This window comes from Nomascus leucogenys, chromosome 4 (assembly GCF_006542625.1).
Source record: "Nomascus leucogenys isolate Asia chromosome 4, Asia_NLE_v1, whole genome shotgun sequence".
NCBI lineage: Eukaryota > Metazoa > Chordata > Mammalia > Primates > Hylobatidae > Nomascus > Nomascus leucogenys.
In genome coordinates, this window is record NC_044384.1 from 109,003,401 (window position 1) to 109,016,582 (window position 13,182).

Sequence of the window (13,182 nt, forward strand, 5' to 3'; positions counted from 1 at the left end):
ACCGTTGGGGCCTGCCAAAGCCTGTCTGCACCTGGTCCTGGCTCGCTGCACTGGTGGAGTGGGGTGGGGCCTGTAGGCAGTGGGCAGGCCCAGCCACCCCTTGACCCATGCCTCAGTCTCTGGGCCCTAGAGTCAAGGGGTTGTCCTGCTTTGAGACCAGGGTAGGCAAAGCCCATCTGTGAGGCTACACAGACTCACTTACAGAGCAGGAGGCAGGCAGCCTGGACACCAGGGCCAAGAAGAGTGACCCAGAAGGGGTTACATAACTGTCAGCTTTAGAGAGGTGGAAGGGGAACTAGGGAGCCAGGAAGACGTAAAGATGCTCCCTGCTCCTGAGCAAGGCTGTTACATAACTGTAAGCTCAGCCTCGGGGAGATGGCCTGGGATGGAGGCCCAGAAGGGGCCCAGCCATCTCACTGCCTCCAGCCCAGACGTGCCAGGCCGCTGTCCCTGGCAGTAAAACTTGAACCTGCCAACCATGCCCCACTCCCCATGGGAAGTCTTCCTCAGTGCCTCCCACCTTTCCAGACTCTCTGTTTTCTCCAAACGTGCTCACACCTCCAAGTCTGGTTCAAGTGGTACCAAAGAATTCCATCCATTCTTACCCGGGGCTGCTGAGCCAAAAGGAGGGTGCTGTCATCTGTTCTGATAGCCCTGCTGTCCAGTCTAGGTAGCTGGGCACCACCCTTCACACTGCCAGGTGGAACTCTCCCATCCCCCTGAGGAGTGGCTGGGGCCCTCATGTGCTCAGTCCCTGGGCCTGACCTTGACTTGTCTCCGCCGAATAATGAGCTGATAGTTCATCTGGCCACTAAGGGTGGGTTGGGATGGAGAGGCCAGTGTGTGTGCCTGTATGTGTATGCTTAGGGGCTGGGTGTGTGTGTGTGTGTGTGTGTCTGTGTGTGTGTGGTGTCACTATCGGTCCTCTGGATGTGGCAGAGGCAGAGCCTGGGGTTGAGAGGGAGGAGTGGGCCTCAGTTTCCAGGCTGAATATTGGCTGTGGTGAGTATTCCACATCTTTCCAGACAAAACTTGTGCCCCTTCTTGCTCTGGACCACTAAGATGGCTTTGAGCTTCCATGTGGTCCCTGTGGGGGTCACATATTGTGACTGAATGTGCCTCTTCTTCCTCTGGAGATGCTAACAGTACAATGTTCTAATCCTGGAGTGTGGTGTTATGGGGCTAATTCTCCTCATGCCAGCTCCAGGGGGTCCTGGAACCGGCCTGCCCTCATTGGTCACAGGTCCCCCACCACACAGCACCCTGGGCCTTGTGTCTTGGGTGGGCTGGCCGCCATGGAGGTCTTCACTTGTCCTGGAGAAGAGGGATAGGGACCCCCAGAGGCAGAGTTGTCTCCATGTACTTTTCAGAACCCCAATTTAGTATGTCCTCCTCAGCTGCGGCTGGGAGCTCCCTAGACCTGGGGTGGGAATGTGGAAGTCTGTTAGCCCCTTTCTTCTTCCATCTGGCTCCCCAGCCGCTCCTCACCATCATCCAACAAATGTGGAACGAACATGACTTGGATCTCAGCTTGAGACATGAGGAATCATGGGCTCCCTGGGGGCATGCAGCCCCTCTCTGCCCATGGGGGCCTCACCTATTGTCTCATTCTCCAGCTGGGCCTCCTCCAGGCACTGCTTGTGCTGCACCTCGATCATCTGCACATAGTCACACTCCTCCTGCAGCCTGGCCGCCTGGCCGCCCTGGGGACAAAGACAGGGAGGGCCCATCAGCCTTGTCCATAGACTCAGGAGCATCAGGCCCAGTCTCTGGACTGCACCTGCCCTCGCCCTGGAAGAGATCCAAGTTCCAGATGGAACTCCAATACCAACCCCAGACTGAAACCTGAATCTGACCCCAACCTGTTGTCCATTGCCCCCAAACCTGGGTCAGCAGTGAGACCCTTGCCACAGCTTCTTGATGGCTCCCCCAATAGTGCTGCAGCTATAACTGCTTTGTCTCTTTGTGGGTGGCACAACTCCAGATGGTGGCAAGAGGGCCTCCCCTTAGAGGCCTGAGCTGGCCTTCTGGACTCTGCCACTCTCCAGCTTGGTTTGAGAATCTGTCCCTGTCTCGGTCTCCCTGGTGAGTGGGGCCAGCTCATGCTACTACTCTGTTATGTGGAGTTGGATCCTGGCCTCTGGTTCCCAGGGCCAGCCCTGGGAAGAATCCAGGAGTCTAGCTGTATTTTCCAGCTGCTGTCACTCCAGGATTCTGTGCTCAGTCCCCTGGGGCACCAGGCTAGGAAGGGGACTCTGGTCTTCCTTGCCCAGACCTTACCTGCCTCCTTTTTAGTTTCTAAATAATTCAAGCTATACCAGATCTACTGAGGGTGGGGAGGTTTAAGGAAGTAAGAGAGCCCCTCTAGGATCCCACCAGGCCTCCCCTGCCTCTGGAAGGTGAAGAGAAGGGATGGAAAAGCCCAAGCTTCTCCTCTCCCCCTCCCTGTACCCTGGCCAGTGATCAGGGGTGGGCCAGACCAGTGTGACTGGGGACACTGACCTTATGGAAGACATGTGAGTGGGGGTGATGGCTGTCTAGGAACAGCCAGAAAAAACAGGTCTTGGGAGCTCTTAGATGGGTTAGGGTGGGTGAAGGCCTCCATGGAGGAAGCATTGGGTTGGCAGCACCTTCTGCATCTTTGGCTTTAGAAAAGTGGCTGCTGGCCCCGGCAACCCCACACCAGTTTCCTAGTCTCTGCCTGGGGAGAAGAATATCAGTTTCCACCAGGGCCATAGAAGAGAGTCCAGCAAGACCACTCCAGAATCAGACATTCTCAGTGTCTCCTCCAACTTGTCCCTCCCACCCTGGGACAGGGTCCTTACCTCCCTGGGCCTCAGTTTCTCTGTAGGCTACATGGGCCTCAACCACTTCCCCTGCCGACTTAGAGATTCTTGAAGTGGGTCTGTGGGAAGAACATAGGTGGGGGACCTTCCTTTAAGGGGGTCCCTCCTGGCCTGCAGGCACCAAAGTGTTTAGTACTTTGACCATTGTTTTAAGTAAATCAGCTCCATTTACTGGGATGTGCATCCCAGCTGGCAGCCAGCAATCCATCGCTGTGGAGGGAGAGGGGTCCAAGCTGAAGCTGAACAACTCAGTGCCTAAGAGGCTGCACAGCCAAGTCCTTTCCACCCCAAACAGCTCTCATTCCTATTGAGGGCTCTCTGGTGGAGCCTCTGTCTCACAGGTCACCTGCAGGCCAACACTCCCAGAAGCAGCTAGCACCATGGTTGACCTCGTCCAGGTCCAGGGAAGGCCTCCCTCTCCAGGACTCCTTTAGATTTCCCCAGCATCCAGACCTCATCTGCCTAAGTGCCGTTGCCCTGGAAGCCACACAGCGAGCACGAGCTCCATCTTGCACCTTTACCAGCCAATGGGAGTAAAGACATTAGCTGGTAAGCCATTTAAAACTTATTGAAACTAACACAGTTGTGTGATGGAGCATGATACAGTTATTTGTTTAACTGTTAAAAGATAGGAGACTTCAAGGAAACTGTGTCTGTGGTTCCTCTTTGGGCTTATGTGCTTTCTCTCCTTCCCATAAGGGTTACTCAGGCTGAAATGCTCAAGACACTCTGTCTCAAGGGATTTGTGGCTGGTTCATCCTCAAGTATAGGGGGAATAGTGGCCAGGAAGATCTCAGAGGTGGCTTCTGGAAGAGGAACCTGGGTACTGGCTACCCTGCCTTTTGTCCCATCATTGGTCTGTCTTGCCTGTCTCGGAGCACATTTGTCACCAAGGTACCATCCCAACCCCATTTCCCACCAGAAACAGGGTTCTTTCTGCTTTCTGGCCCCTTCCCAGCCTCTCCTGATTCTCCTGTCCATTCTCACCTCTCATGACACTGTAACGTGAAACCAGGGTGGATGGTAGCAGATATCTATTGTTTCTGCCTTCCACCATCCTTTACTCTCTTCTGGTGCTATGTCCTCATCTGTGTCTGGGAAACAACCTCCTTCCCTACCTCTAGTTCATGGAGTTCTGATGAACCCTCTTCCAGGGGATTGACATGTGACCAAGGCTTAAGTCCATCAGAACATTTCTGGCCACAGTGCCTGACACATGGCCTGAGTCAGGCTACTCAGAGCCAGGAGGCTCACTCCTGGGACTTTGGATTAAGTGATTAAGCAAGTGAATTTGGTTTTTCCCACTGGACTGGAAACCTTAAAGGAAGCAAGGGTTCAAGCTTCTGCTATCTTCTTGTTGACAAGTGGAACACAGGGATGAAAACTACACAGCTGAAGGCAGAATAGAGAGATGGAGGAAAATCAGGTTCTCTTAATATTGTCTGGGTCTGTGAATGCAGCCATGCCTGAAACCAGCTCTACTGCTAGCAACATGAGCTGATGCCTTTCCTTTATGGCTTGGATCAGTTGAGTTTTCTGTTGGTCGCTGTAAACAAAAGTGTCCAGCCTTGGCCTCTGAGGACAAGACAATGGACGCCCTCACTTTCTGGGCCTTCTGAAGCCAGGACTGTGGCCATGTAGTTTGCCAAGAAAGATTTGTTTCCCAATCACCATGGGCGCCTAGGATTTCTGGCAGCTTCTGCTTGCGACTCTCTGAGGGTAGAAGAGTGTTGGGTCAACTTCTCCAGCCAACTCTGCTCCCTCAGCAGCACAGACACAGAGCCCTTCCTTAGAGGCAGTTTGGAGAGAAAGGAGGGGTGGGTACTGAAGCCTGTGGTGTTTATGAAAAAGTGGGTGTGGTCTGGAAGATGAGCTCTCCCTTTGTCACAATTTAGTTTAGTGTTGAGCCCTATCTGGAGAGGGGTAGAGGAAATGGAGACCCAAAGAGGGACCTGAGGTCACCCAGCAAATGCGCATTCCCAGATGGGACCTAAGTCTCTGACCGCTGGTCTGGACTGCATCAATCCTTCAACACGGCCTCGCCTTGGGCCCTCTGGTCAACCATTGCCCTTTGAGGGACCGGGCCAGGGCAGCTCCCTCTAGTCCTTATCACTGAGGAATTCAGGCAGACTTTGGACTTCCTCTCCCACTTATTTATTTCCCTATTCTAAACATCCTCATTATCCCTCTGGACTTCAGGCACACAGAGAGAGTTGAAAAACTCCCTGGCTGAATACAGCCAAGTCTACTGATGTCAGGGAAGTGTTCCAGGGTGGGATATAGCTGGAGTCTGGGCTTCCTGCAGAATGGGTATGCTGTACTCATTCTGTAGAGGGAGGTCATGGAGGATGTGCAAGTTAGACAATTAGAAGTGGAGTAAGAGCACCCCAGAAAGTAGAGCAGCATGTGTGCAAGCATGGAGGCATGAAAATGCCTAATACATGCAAGGTTGTGAGAAACGTGGTGTAGCTGCAGCAAGGAGTTCTGGGGGCATCAGGAGACAAGTTGAGAGATGGAGACTGGGGTAGGATTGGGAAGGGCCTGGAATGCCAGTTTTCAAGTGTGAGCTATGTCTAGGCCCTAGGCCATGGAGGCCAACAGAGACTTGAAGCAGGAGACTGAGGATGGGGGATACACATTTTACAAAGATCCCTCAGGTTGCAGGTGGTGGGGCTGAAAGCTACTGCACCAGTCCGGGCAGGAACTGATAAAGCCTGGGCAGGACAGTGGGTATAGAGAAGAGGGGGCATAGAGAGGAGGGGGCAGGTGGAATGAATAAGACTTGGTTAGTCCCTGTCTCCAACTAGACTCAGGATTCTCCTGCCAACTCCCTGTCATTCACCTCCCACATCCAGCTAACACCATGGCAGAGGACAGAAGAAGACCAGGCTGGAGAAGATGTGGTGGACTTCTTCAGTCTTCTTCAGCCTGGGTCCCTTCTGGGCTTAGGAACTCCTATCCTAAAGAAGGTGCTGAGAGCCCAGCCTGGCCCAAAACTCTCTAGCTTCAGCTCAACGGCAGGATCAGGCTGCCTTTAAGCTTACTTTTTGGAGCTCAGTCCAGCACAGGAATTGGCGAGGTGCTAGAGAGAAAGCCCTGCTTTTTCCTCTCCATGTGGGGTTCTCTGAGATCTGGAGCAAAGGCTAGGTGTGGTGATGGGAGTACAGGTGAAGATGCTGGGAATTGTAGCTGTTAGATGCAAGGGGCTCTGAAAGACAGGGTGGGCCACGCTCAGGTTTGTAGGCCATGTTCAGTCCCCTCAAGGGAAGCCTGAGACCACAGCTACTGCCTCGAATCAGAAGCCCCAGCATCGTCATCTGGAGCCAGAGAACTAGGGTGGGAGGAGCCAAGTAGCGCAGCAGGAAGCATGAGTCCCTCCGAGGGGAAGCTGGTCTCTGAGAGGAGCACAAAATGCAGCAGCCTGGCTAAGGTGAGGCAGGAGAAAGAACTGTCTGCAAATTGCCAAGCATGCAGAGCCTCCATGGATGATTTGTGCTTCTGAGGTTTGTCAAGAGGGCTATTTTATTTTTTTCCAGCCTGCAACTGTTAATGGAGGCAGGGGAATGGGGAGTAGAGGACAGGGGGCCAGGAGTGGTTCCATTTACCCTCTCCCCCATGACCCCAGCCCTTTACAGAAACCATCTCATATCTCACGACTTATTTACTCTACTCCACCAGCCCCCTGCTGAAATCATGGGGTGAAAAAGAGACACAGGGGGAATGGAGAAGCCAGAGAGAAAGCAGTGTGATCACAGGCACACAGGACAGCAGCCCGGCTATCCGTCCTTGCTGGCTTTTGCATGTGAGTGGGCGAGGACGTGCAGACCCTGTAGTTGGGAGGCAAGAGGGGAGAGAGGAGAGAAAAGGTGGGAGGAGGAAGGGCAGGAAAGGAGCGGTTAAAGGAATACGAAGGTAAGTTGGATCATGGGATCCAGGAGTCACAAAAGAAAGGAGAAACATGCTCCCAGCTTTGCAGAGAGCACTAAAGGAAATCAAAATAAGACTTCCCCTGATTGCAGAGCAGCCTGCTAGGGTGATGGGAATGTGTAATAGTTTGACCTTTGACCTGGGCATTGGTGACACAGGTGTACACATATGTGACAATTCACTGAGCTGTCAATTCGGATTTCTACATTTTACTAATTTAAAAAATATCTAAAGTCCCAGCACAGCATGTGACATGCCATCGCCCACCCTGGAAATAGTAGCCCCTCTTCATGAGGTGGCAGAGCCTAGTTCAGACCACAGGTTCCAGAATGAGACTGTCTGCCACTTCCTGGCTGGATGACTTGGGCAATTTACTCAACCTCATCTATGAAATGGGGACAACAACAATACCACCTACTTCTAGAATTGGGGTTGAGAGTCACGCGTAAAAGACACCAGCCAGGCACCAGGGGGGTTAGCAGTGACTGCCAAAGCTCTAGTCCAATCCTCATGCCAGGCTGCCCCTGCCGTCCGCACCCAAGCCTAGCCACAGCCGTAGTGCCTTGCATAACCCCAGGGAGGCTGAAGGTCCTACCCACCGACAAGTGCCAGCCGTACCCACCAGAGGTCTCGAGTCTGCCAGTTACCTTCGCCCCATACTGATTTCTCTTCCTTGTATTTTTACATCCCTTAGCCAACAGCCCAAAGCCTCCCCGCTGCAAATTCATTTTTTTTTTTTTTTTTTTTTTTTTTTTGCCAGCCTCACTTCCTCTTGGGGAAGGTTGAGCTCTGGTAGAAGAGGAGAATGAGAACTGCTGTGTGAGTGTTGATGGGGATGGGGAGGAATAGGGGGAGACATAGGGATACAGGATTGTGCTTTGGGTAAGAACTTTCCACATCTTAGAGTGATATCAGGACAAGGGCTCTCGTAATTAGCAGAACCCAAGCACAGACACTTAGCTTGTTCCCATCTAAGGGTTCTTCTTGGAAGGTTTCTTTCGGGGGCATGAAGTCTCTATTTGCAGAGGAACACAGGCTAAGCATTTAGTTTAAATCCTCTGCTGCTTGTTCACGATCCTGGCCACACCTAGGGAACTGGAGTTTGCAGGACTCAGCTTATAAACGCAGTGCCTGTGGGTGACGTTGGTGTTGGAGCCACCTGCAGAGGGCTGGACTCCAGCACAGGCAGCCACAAGGCTATGAGTCCTTAGTACATGGAGATTGGTTGGTGGCCAATTCCCCCTCCTCTGGTGACCTGCTGTGCAGGAAGAACTTGTTTTGAAGTTAGGTAGTAGGAGGCACTTCCTGAGAGATAATGGGCCGCATGAGAGGGGCTGCACGAAAAGACTGGGTCCTGCCCGGTGGATCCCAGCCTGACGCTCACTGCCAAGGCACCCTGCTTTCTCCCTGCCAGCTCGCTGGACAGTCCCATCAGACACAGACATGAAACTCCTGCGAGAAGACCAAGCCCTGGATAATATCACCACTCATCCTGTGGCACTTCATTACATTCCGGCTGGGGATATTTGAATATTAGATATTAAGCAATTCCTGTCAATTTTGTTAGGTGCGTAATGACAGTATCATAGTTATATAGAAGAGTGTCCTTTGGTTTTAGAGATGCATTCTGAAATGATTTGGGGTAAAAAGTCAGGAGGTTTATAATTTACTTTAAAATACTTCAGCCCAAAAGCAAATGAAGCATATGTTAATTGTTAGATGTTAACAATTGTCAAACCTCGGAACTGGGTATTTGCACACTCATTATAATATTGTCTCTGCTTGTTTAAAAATTTTCACAAAAAAAGTAAAAATTTAAAACACTGTACACGTGGTGGAGAGATTAATCTGTTTTTTTCGTCTTCAGAAATACTTCTAAGGGGCCAGGCGCGGTGACTCACGCTTGTAATTCCAAGCACTTTGGGAGGCTGAGGCAGGTGGATCACCTGAAGCCAGGAGTTCAAGAGCAGCCTGGCCAACATGGCGAAACCCTGTCTCTAACTAAAAATACAAAAATCAGCCAGGCATGGTGGCAGGAGCCTGTAATCTCAGCTCCCAGGGAGGCTGAGCCAGGAGAATCGCTTAAACCCGGAAGCTGGAGGTTGCAGTGAGCCAAGATCACACCACCACACTCCAGCCTGGGTGACAGAGCAAGACGCCATCTCAAAAAGAAAAAAAAAAAAGGAAATACTTCTAAGTTGTGTGAGAGAGTTTGTACATACTGACATTTTCAATGGGTACAATAAAAATCATTTTGTGTTAAGAAGTCAAATAGGGGAAGGCAGAATCTGGGGGTTGAACAGAAGGGTTTAAGGAAGGGACTAGGCTTTGCATAGTCCCCAGGCTCCATTCCCTGCTCCATGGCCAAAGGGGCCACAGTGAAGAGCCCAGCAATGGCAGAGTTGTGGCAGGTGGCAGGTTAGAGCCCCTACCCTCATCTCATGGCCCATGTTGGATTTCCACTGAGGCTGCCCACGGTGTGAAGGCCCATCTTCTCTGAGAGGCCCCATTGCCTACCTAGGCCTGGAGCCTTACCCCCAAAATATTTTGGCCACCTAATGAGGACACCTCCCCCATTCCCCAGGACTCATGCTGCCCTGGGAACCTGTGGGCAGATGGGGGCCAGAAATAGCTGTATAAGGTTCCACAGGGCTCCCAAGCTGGGGATGGAGGAGAAGGGATGACAGTCACACAGTTCACATAGCCACCTTCACAGCCTTTACCTCCTTCAAAGCTCACAGAAGTCCTGCCTGAAAGACAAACCCCATTTCACAGAGACCCTGGTGCTCCAGGGGTAGATTATGTCCCACTCAGGAGGCAGAGTTGGCTCCGCCCCACCCCTCTCCTCCTGCTTCTCCTGCACACTGGGCCGAGGCCTTTCACCTTCCCTTTTGTGATGAGGAACCCGAGGCCCTTCCACAGAGGTTAAAGATGTTCCCAAGGTCAAGCTATTGCCATGGAGTGGAGTGAGGACCAGATCTCCTGTCCCCAGCCTGGGCTCCCCAAGGATGTCCCACAAACCTCAGAGAAAGCCTAGTCTTAGTGCACCAGGATGGGAGGGTGGAAACTTCCAAAGGGGCTTGCTTTTCCAGCATGGTACCCTGGGAGCCCTGGCCAGGCCTAACTGAGGTGGTAACCTCACTTGAGGAGGAGGCCTGACGCAGATGCAGCCATGTTTCCCAAAGCTCACAGGGTGGCCTGCTGGGGGCCAAGAGGGCCTGGGCAGCTGTGGTCAGCCTCTGGAGAGGCTAGAGGCAGGTGGCAGGAGCAGCAGGATGCCGGTGGCAAGGCAAGGCCTTCAGGAGCTGGTGGCCACTGATCAACCTTAGAGTGGGGGAGAAGCCGAGCCTCTCCCAGCCCCTGGGACTCCTCCTTCTGGGGGCAGGCCCATTGGTCCTGTCAACAGAGGCTGTTTTATGGTTTAGGGTGAAAGATTGGCCCATCTGGTCAAACTCTTCAGGTCACAGTCCTGCTTCTTCCAGGGAGCCTCCCCTGACTGTTCTTCTCAGCAACCCCTGCCTCAGTTCTAGGAGGCTGTACCCCACATCCACCTGGGCTCTTTCTCCTAAGTCACTGGGTCTGGTCTCCCACACCAGATAGAGAAATCTCCCAGGAGGAGGCCTGTGACCCTCCTCCCCCAGCCTCATACTGGGCATTGCCCTGAGCAGCTCTGCTTCTGGATGAGGAGTCCCTGTGCCTGCTGTCCCGGGGGCAGGGGCAGCGGAAGGCTTGACAGGTGGCCTTGGGGCAGACTTCCTCCTCTGAGACACTAGAGGTTTTCTTTCCTTTTTTTTTTTTTTTTTTTTTGCCTCCCTGTTCAGAGATTTCCCCTTCCCAGGCTGAAGTCAGGACACCATAAACAGGAGTGATAAGGCCTTGGGCCTTCAACCTGAACTTTGCAGCTGCCATTTTATGACTCTGATAACTCCTGGCACCCCTCCACCCACCCCCGCCATCACACCGAGTCTGGCTAGAGCAGGATTGCCCCATTCCATGAGGGAGCGATTGGTAGCTGTCGGGGAGGAAGGAGAAGCAGGGAGGGAAATAGGGACCCCTCACTCCAGCCTGCCTTCACCCAGTCCTGGTTAAGTCCCTTCTCCTCTCTCTGTGGACCCAGCCTGTGCACTGGGCTGTGAGAAACATGGGGATGTAAGAGACCCCAGCCCCTGACCTCATAGGATGGCCAGAATAGCCCAGCCTGGGAGGTGGGTAGGGCTGAAGGGTGGGGTTAGAGGGGGAAGGGGTTGAGTTGGCTGGAGCAATCAGGGAAGGCTGCCTGGAGGAGGAGATAGAGTTGGGCACTAAACGAATAAGATGTGGAAAGACAGGGGGAGGGTAGGCATTGGAGGGAGGAGACAGATTTGGGCTGTCTCAGGAAGTGTGAAGTAGAAGTGGCCTGGCGTGAAAGGAGACCTCTCTGAATCCACTCTGCCCCTGGGCTCAGAAGCTTCTTGGGATGGAGGAATGGGGTGTCAGCAGTGGTCCCAAGATCCCTGCTCATCCAAGAAGAGTTTGAGTGGCTTGAACCCAGGGTTGGGAGGGCCAGACGGTGGTTGGAGAGGCCTGAAGGCTTCATGCAAGTTGTGCCAGAGCTGTGGCCTCTGGGACAGAGCTTGGTAAGACTTTGAGTGCTCAGGAGGTGGGTCTCATGGCTGTCATGGGTGGAGGTGAGGCTCCTGCCAATTGTCAGAGGTCCGCTCCTAGGACAGGCAATGAGCTTCCCATTCCCAGGGTGCACAAGACATCTGCTAGATGGAAACACAGAGATACCTGCTGTGGTGGAGGTGATGGTAAGGGAAGTGATCATGGGAGAGAATGAACTAGATAATCAAGATTCCTCACCCTCCCCCAGCCAACTTGGAGTGGGCATTTAAGACCCTGCCTAAGCAGCAACTCTAGATTACTCAAAGTCTGGGGTAGGGAGAAAATCAACCTCTGTCTAGGTGTAACTGGTGGGAGACAGATGTGGCTCTTGTGTCTCTGGACCTCGCTTTGCCCACCTGTAAAATGGGCTTCAGTAGACTCAATGAGTGCTGAGGTCTCCCCTGTTCTAGAGTGAGATGATCCATGCATCTCCTGCCTCAATCAGCATCTGCCTCCCAGCCCAGGTAAGCCATCTACAGACACACACATCACACCCACACATAGGGCACACGAGTACACATGTATGAAGGGCATACGCATACCCATGTTGAGAGGAAGCAGAAGTGGGAGGAAGAGGGAGGCCACTGCTTGTTGGCATTGGCTCCCTGCTCAGCTCTCTCCATGCACAGGCCTGGCCCCTCCTGTTAACCACCACCCTTAGCCCCTCACTGCCCACCAGCTTCCACCTTGGGCTCTGGTACATTTTTGCTCTGCTCAGTGGGAGGGCACAGGGAGGGATGTGCCTGTCACTCTCCTGATCCCAAGAACCCCTTCTCAAGTCCTGGGGCCCCCAGCACTGGTTCTGCTGCTGACACCCCACAGGCACCTCCAGACGGTCACAGCACACAAGAACGGCCCTCACATCCTCCCTCTCACCTACGGTGTACCAAACCTTCCATCTCAATCGGCCGCAGTACCTGACCCTGCACCCACTGGCCGCCCCACCCCACTGCGCACCCTCAACCGTGACAAGGAAGGCAAGTCTGGGGCCCACTCTTCCCCGCTGCCCCTCCACTGATGCTGTGCCTGCTCCAGGCTTCGCTGGGAGGGACTGGGCACGACCAATATCCCAGCCCTCGCGTCTAGGTTCGGTCTGGAGCGGTGGGAGAAGGCGAGACGAGATGCTTGATGTCCCCTATTCCTCTTACACAGACACGCGCACAGACGGCCCGGCTCCCGCAGCCCCCCACCTCCCCCGCCCTCAGCAAACCCCAGGCTGCCGGGACTCTGGGCGGCGGGGCGAACACTCACCGCCGGCCCAAGGGCGCAGGCGAGGGCGCCTGCCAGCACGCATAGCCAGCGGGCGGGCAGAGGACTTGGCGGGGGCATGGTCTGCCCTGAGCCCGCGGTGGGCGGCCCCGCGCGGGCAAAGAGCTGGCGGGCGGCGCACCAGGCAGGCGATGGCCCGGAGCCTGGCAGAGTGGCGCTGGCGCTGTGGCCCCAGAGCTAAGTAAGAAGCGCAGCTCAGGGCTGGGGGCGGGCCCCGGGGGCTCGCCTGACGGGCGGCCGGTCTAGCCAATGGATGGGTGGAGGCGGGGCCGCCGCGCAGGTACGGGGCGGGGCTGGGGGGCCCCTGCGCGTGAGGAAGCTCTGCGCTCTCTTTGCCAATCCCACACCTTGGTCTTCCGTAGTGAGACATTCATAGGCCTTCGCCCCTCCGGGCTCATCACCCGGGAATCTCGAGACCCGAACACATCCTTGCTTAGCTCACGACCTTCCCAAGCTCCCACCTCCATACGCCCCCTCAGCCCCATCCCAGGGCGCT

At 54.1% G+C, this 13,182-nt stretch overlaps 1 protein-coding gene across 8 annotated transcripts in view; it reads right to left on the minus strand.

Moving 5' to 3' along the window:
- VIPR1 (vasoactive intestinal peptide receptor 1) overlaps positions 1-12,862 on the minus strand; it is a 34,966-nt gene extending 22,104 nt beyond the window's left edge. For 5 of the 8 annotated variants that reach the window (XM_030812047.1, XM_030812046.1, XM_030812048.1 and 2 more), the window contains exons 1-2: positions 12,669-12,861; positions 1,598-1,703 (exon numbers count right to left, since the gene is read on the minus strand). In XM_030812047.1, the coding sequence (XP_030667907.1) occupies positions 1,598-1,703; positions 12,669-12,746 (184 nt within the window). In that variant the 5' untranslated portion in view covers positions 12,747-12,861. Of the gene's footprint in view, positions 1-1,597; positions 1,704-12,668 lie in introns of all 8 variants that reach the window. The other 3 variants (XM_030812052.1, XM_030812051.1, XM_030812049.1) reach the window with 2 other exon arrangements.
- Positions 12,863-13,182: the final 320 nt, after the last annotated feature.